Source organism: Pelecanus crispus, chromosome 1, assembly GCF_030463565.1.
Source record: "Pelecanus crispus isolate bPelCri1 chromosome 1, bPelCri1.pri, whole genome shotgun sequence".
Lineage (NCBI taxonomy): Eukaryota > Metazoa > Chordata > Aves > Pelecaniformes > Pelecanidae > Pelecanus > Pelecanus crispus.
The window spans coordinates 83378019-83384018 of NC_134643.1; the positions used below are offsets into that span (position 1 = coordinate 83378019).

Genomic DNA, 6000 nt, shown 5'->3' on the forward strand with positions numbered 1-6000 from the left:
CTCACTAATCTAGACCTGCCAAACTCCGATCTTCAGAACACATTCTCTTACACATCAATCTCTGTGTTTTCAATTCCCCAAAACATTCATTTTGCATTTGAAATTTTCTGTCTTTGCATGAACATGATTTTCTTTGAGTGACAAGGATATTTTTCAGGATTTGAAGTCCTTCCCCACAGACACCACCCGCACCCACCCACCCCCACCCCCGCCCTTTATGGATGAATATAAACATGCATGTCACTGTGCTAGAATGTTTTCTTGATGTACTTCTGTGCATGAGTTTCATAAGAAATCAGCAGAACTCAAAAGCTGATTTCTGATTGTGTAACTTTTAAGGGAAACTGCTGTGCTTCATTAGATTATAATGGCATGATTATTTTTTATTTATTTTACAGTGTACATATGCATGATCAACTATGAAAAATACCAGTAATAAAAGTAAAATTAAAAACTTTTTACTCAACATCTTTGCTCTTTTTTACTCTCTGGTCCTTGTATTTATTGAATCTCGTGATAAAAAGAAGATTGCAACTTTTACTCGTGTTAGTATTACACAGCCAGAATAGTGAGCTGAACTGCATTTGAATACATTAATCATCTGATTATCATTGAAGTACAGGAAATTGTTTAATACATATTTGTACAAATTTAGCTACCATTTTCTGCAGCTACAAATATATATGGTATTGGAAAGCAGTATTGTCTGAGAAATAGTTTTGAAAAATACACTTTTAAACAGCTTAATGTTTATACAAAAGGGAAAATTGACGAGCCATATGTAACATTAATTTTGCTTTCTTCTCTTTTCTGGGTGAACTTCAGGCCACAGTGAGATTAATAACGAAACATATATTTACTATGGTGAGATCAGAATTCCATCCTTAAATCTTCAGTGCTAAACCTAAAATTATATTTACCATATTTTATTAGTTACTCATAATGGATAATACAATTCTGACATATAGTAGTTATTTATAGAGTTTGTAGTTATTTATAATGAGTTCTGACTAGGTTTCTCTTCTAGCAATTTGAAATGTTTAACGGGTTGGAGAATATTCTATACAGGAAGCTAAGCACATATGCCATGATAATATAGCTATTTGCAGGTAGATATTACAGGGGGAAAATATGGACGATGCACATGCTCAGCTCTTTGTGTAAGAAACTATTTTCTACTTTAACATCGGCCATGTAGACTTCCATACCATTTTACAGAAAATTTGAGCTGTATGATAAAAGCTAAGAAAACACGGAACTAAGAATAATTATTAACTTTGGTTTGAGCTATGGGTTTATGAGGTGATACAGGGGAAGATAAAATAAAATAGAGCAGCCTGGGATGAAAACAGTCACCTGGTGGCAGTATTCTGCACAGTTATGTGTGAGCCTTTCTTTTTATTTTCCAAGTCAAATTTTTGCATCCAATGATAGGAGTTCTGCTGAGGCCTATGCTTCCCTTCAGGGCATGCCTTACGTGGCTCAAAGGCACGTCATTCTGGGTGGTCTAGGGATATGACTGAGGCGGGACCCCACAGGGAGTCTCATCCAGTCATCTTCGGCCAGAAGGATGGTGGAATCACACTTAGCTCTCAAAAGTGGACTGAAGGTTTAAAAAGAAGGGAAAAACCAGCAGTGAATGTGTTAGAACGTCCTGCAAGAATCAGCTCATTTCTGGAAAATGAATGTGTCTCAATAATGGTGGGAATTTCAGGAGTGGTATAGACCCTATGGAGTTCAGGAACTGCTTTTCCAAATCTTACATAGCCAGTTCCTCAGTAGGTTCTATAAAAGTACATAGAGAGGCAAGCTCTGGTTCTTAAAAAAAAAAAAAAATCTGTACAGGGTTAAAAAGATACCATTGAGTAACTTAAAATAATGATGTTCAGGAATGTTAAAACTTCGAGCTAATTAAAGCTGTGCCAGTAGGACACAATGTACAGAATTGGGAACTTCGAACTGGATAGAGTTCACATGATGGAAGAGAAACATTGATATAGTAATAACAATAGTGATGGTGTGATGTAGAAAATTGCCTTCTCGCAGATCTGGACTAACATGGTGCATTTTTCAGTATCTGTGGAATTAGAACAGTTGGGTTGGTTTGGTTGTGCGAATGCTCCATCCCTAATATGTTACTCATACTGATTACATTTGCATATGAGTCACATTCACTTTGAATTTGCCAGATGTCCATTTATGTTTGTTTAAATAATGAGATCATTCCATGAAGTGAACATGACCTAAAAATATAGAGGGAAGACTGTTTAGAAAAACAAGATTTAAAATGCCTTACGTATTTTCACATCTCATGGTATATTATGCAAGCAGAAGCACAGCAATGTTGAGGCACTGTTCAAAAAAATGTGTCCATTGCTAACGCTTCATTAAACAATATATTATATAACAAAGCTTCATTGACTTTGGTTCTGTTTCCCAGTCAATTTCTCCATTAATGGGAATGTTCTCCTTCTGAATATATTTAAATGTAACATTTTCAAGGCCAGCATCATTTTGCTGCTTCTTGTTTTGTGTTATGTGAAGATCCCAGGTTTCTTCAGAGTGTTTTGTCATTTACTGTAGCATGGAAGAATTTTAAAATGTACTGCTCAAGGCAAAGCTTGTACATAAACTGAACAGACAAAGGGCACATGAATTCTGAAGTTTTATGTTACTGAATTTACATACACTTCTAACAAGCATTAAACTTTTCCTATGCACAAAGGGAGACTACCAACTAACCACTTGAGTTCAACAGACTCCTCAAAGATGTACTTAATTCGAGACTTTTGAAATCTTTCTCAAGCCTGAAGACATTCTGTTATGTTTGTATTGCAGCCAGTCACTATGCACATTAAACATTTATATTAGTACTTGGTGAAATGAATTTAACCATATACAATTTGAAATTGCTGCCTTGGTAAAGAAAGCTAACAGCAGCATATCAGAACACACAACTGGCGAGCTACTTTGATCTCTTTAAAGCAGAATCTGCAAGGAAAGGCTGCAAGAAAAGAAAATTGAGAGTTTAGCCACAGCTCTGGGTCAAAGCTCAATGAAGAACTATCTAGGAGTATAGATGATATAATATGCAATAAAAGGGAACCATTGAAAATCAGTTTCATGCTAAGCTCCTCCAACTGATATGTCTACCAGAAGCAACAGAATTTGATGACATAATATGTTTAGAGAAAGAGGTTTCTCATGTTCTTTCTTAAGACGTAACAGGTGATTTTATGTGAATTGCACTATATCTGCCCATTCCCCAGAGAAATATGGGTCACAAGCACAAAAACATCTGCAAACTTCCCTGTGCAAAATGTTCTTTATATTTTGGACCAGAGAAGAGGAAGGAGACAAGATACCTTTCAAAACAGAATAAATGCACCATCACAACAGTGTGTTTATGTTGTTCATTTGTTACAGACTGTCTTTTCTAGATACAGCTTCTTTAGAGCTTAGTTTGCTGTTTCTAAGTCTTCCATTTTCTTGTCAGTAGCAGCTGTTACTTAAATATATCAAGAGCAGACCTTTCTGAAATGTATTTGAACTAGATCTGCTTTAAAATCTGTTATAAATCAGTGGGCTAGGTTCACATCAGGCTATGTATGGAGGACTAATGCCTGCTTTTGCTAAGAGATGCAAAATTTGCACAACGGCTGGAAATTTGCACGGGAAGTACATGCAGACATATTACTGAAGAAAGGTTTTATGATTGTTTGGCTTCTAGAAAATATGTCTGTATTCTAATTGTGACTAGATTTGACACATTCATCTTTGTTGAAACAAAATGCCAGAATTTTCAAACTACCAGAGCCTGGTTTTGCATGTTAGAGGAACTTAAAGAGCAGCAAAGCACAGGGTCATAAAAATGTTTTCCTTCGTAGATTCAGTCACAGTGCTGCAGCTATACCCTGAGTACATTTGCAAAGTGAAGTGGTAAGGTATCACTAACTTGGCCTTGCATTCTGTATTAATATTTTTAAAAAAGTATATCTGTTACAAACCAAAATGTCTATTCAGGTGAATATTAGATGTTAGAGCAACTAACTGGACTGCTGAATGATGAGCATATATGTGCAGAGAGATACTATAGGATCCAAGTTTGTGTTGAAAGCTATAATTAAAGCTGTGAGTGCTAGATACATGAGGCATGATATGTTTTTGGGGAAAAAAAACCCCAACAAACGGCCATTTGCAGATGGTTGCCACCAGTCTGCTAGACCAGTTGCTTAGTCTGCTAGGGCCATGTGGCCTCACATTAGCATTTTGCTGGTGCTACAGAGTTCAAGACGTTGCTTATGGACTTGTGCACAACAGTTTGACAGAAGTGCAGAGCTGGACTTCTTCCAAATTCCATTACTTCTTTTCTCTTGAGTGACATAACTTTTATGTCCTATTATCCTTGTACCACTACCTTTCAGTCTCACCCTATGTCATTATTATATATGTATTTAGTTGAATTTGTGGCTGATTAAAGGATAGTCAAGTTGAAAACATCTCACAACTGTGATATTGTTTGACACTTTAAAATTTAAATGAAAGGTATTCTGCAGTGCATTTTATTTATTAATGTTATGATATTAAGAACATTCAAATACATTTTCGTAAACTGTATTTTTATGTCATTTATATGATATAACCTACCAAGTCTTGTTATTGTGGTGTTATCTTTTTTGGAGGGGAAGAAAGGGCCATTGTCTTTACTGCAAGTAAGTATATAGTTCACGTTGTTTGACAGTCGGGGACTCCAACAAAATGCTGGAATAAACAAAGTAGGCAGAGAATATTACCACTTTTCCTCTGGGAACTATTTAAACATGCTCCCATTTACAGTAGACTTCGAATTTTTGAATATGCAGTTGTATGTAGTGTTCATTTTAAAGCAGAAGCAGTATCTTTTATAAAAGCAACAGTGCAATTTTAAAAGATGCTGTGGGGATTTATCTACTGTGGCAGCTAGGCTGTTTAGCTTTTTCAAATTTCTTGTGTAGAATTTGACAACTGTTGGAAAGATACTTTTAGTCTTATGTACATTTTATTTTGAAGAAACTCAAATACTTCATTAAAAATTTGTTACTGAATTGCACGCATAGAAGTTACTTAGGCTATTTTGTTGTTGTCGCATTTGGTTGTCGAATTTTTATTGTTAAATATGGTTGAATTTTTGCCAACAAACCCTGGCATTTATCTCCAGGTTTTCTTAAAGTTGATCTTTTTTTTTTTTTTTTTTTATTTCAACAGCTTGATCAAGTTGTCCGTCAGAGAAATCTGTATAGTTTGGAACTTTTCCTCTCATGTGCACAGAAACAGTTAAGCATTTTATTAAACGAAGAGCCAACCACTACAGAAGAAAACAGAGAGACTGACATTCTCAGTACTGCTGATACAATGTGATTTGTGAAGCTGCAAATCTCAATCCAGCAAATGACGAATATATTCTAATCATTTGGGATTGTACCATTGATTCAAGATTGATCCGAAACTATCTTGATGGAAGTATTTGTGGATTATGTTCTTTTATTTATTTATTTATTTTACTACTATTATCAGATAGCAAATATGGGAAAAAATCCCTGGAAAAAATTGGGTTTATTTATGATTTTTCTTCCATTATATTTTCTAGTAGCCCATGGTTGAAGTTCTAGATAACTGCAGCAATGATGAAAACGTTTCCCTGTTATGTCTGTTTTAAATTTGGCATCATGTCTTGATGTAATTTTTCAGTATTTTTCATATTTTAAAAAATGGAGAAAAACATTTAATCGAATATAGATATAAATCGATCTCTATTTCCAAAGTATATGCCCAAGTGTATTGCTTCAGCTGAGCCTGAGGAGCTTATTATTTCTTACTACTTTTGATGTATAACAGAAGAATCAGTACTGAAACATAAGAGTGTTGACAGGCATTTCTTTAGCCGTTTACAAACAACTCCAGCTCTAGTAATAGAAAAGTTTAAAAACTAAACAGTGCATCTTTTTAGAGTAGTGCAAAAAT

At 35.0% G+C, this 6000-nt stretch overlaps 1 protein-coding gene across 1 annotated transcript in view; it reads left to right on the forward strand.

Annotated features, from left to right (window-relative positions):
* The window catches only part of CCDC91 (coiled-coil domain containing 91), a 133314-nt gene extending 127917 nt beyond the window's left edge, over window positions 1-5397 (forward strand). The window contains exon 12 of the mRNA XM_075707682.1: window positions 5245-5397. Within this exon, the coding sequence (XP_075563797.1) occupies window positions 5245-5397 (153 nt within the window). The remainder of the gene's footprint in view (window positions 1-5244) is intronic.
* The last annotated feature ends 603 nt before the right edge of the window (window positions 5398-6000 follow it).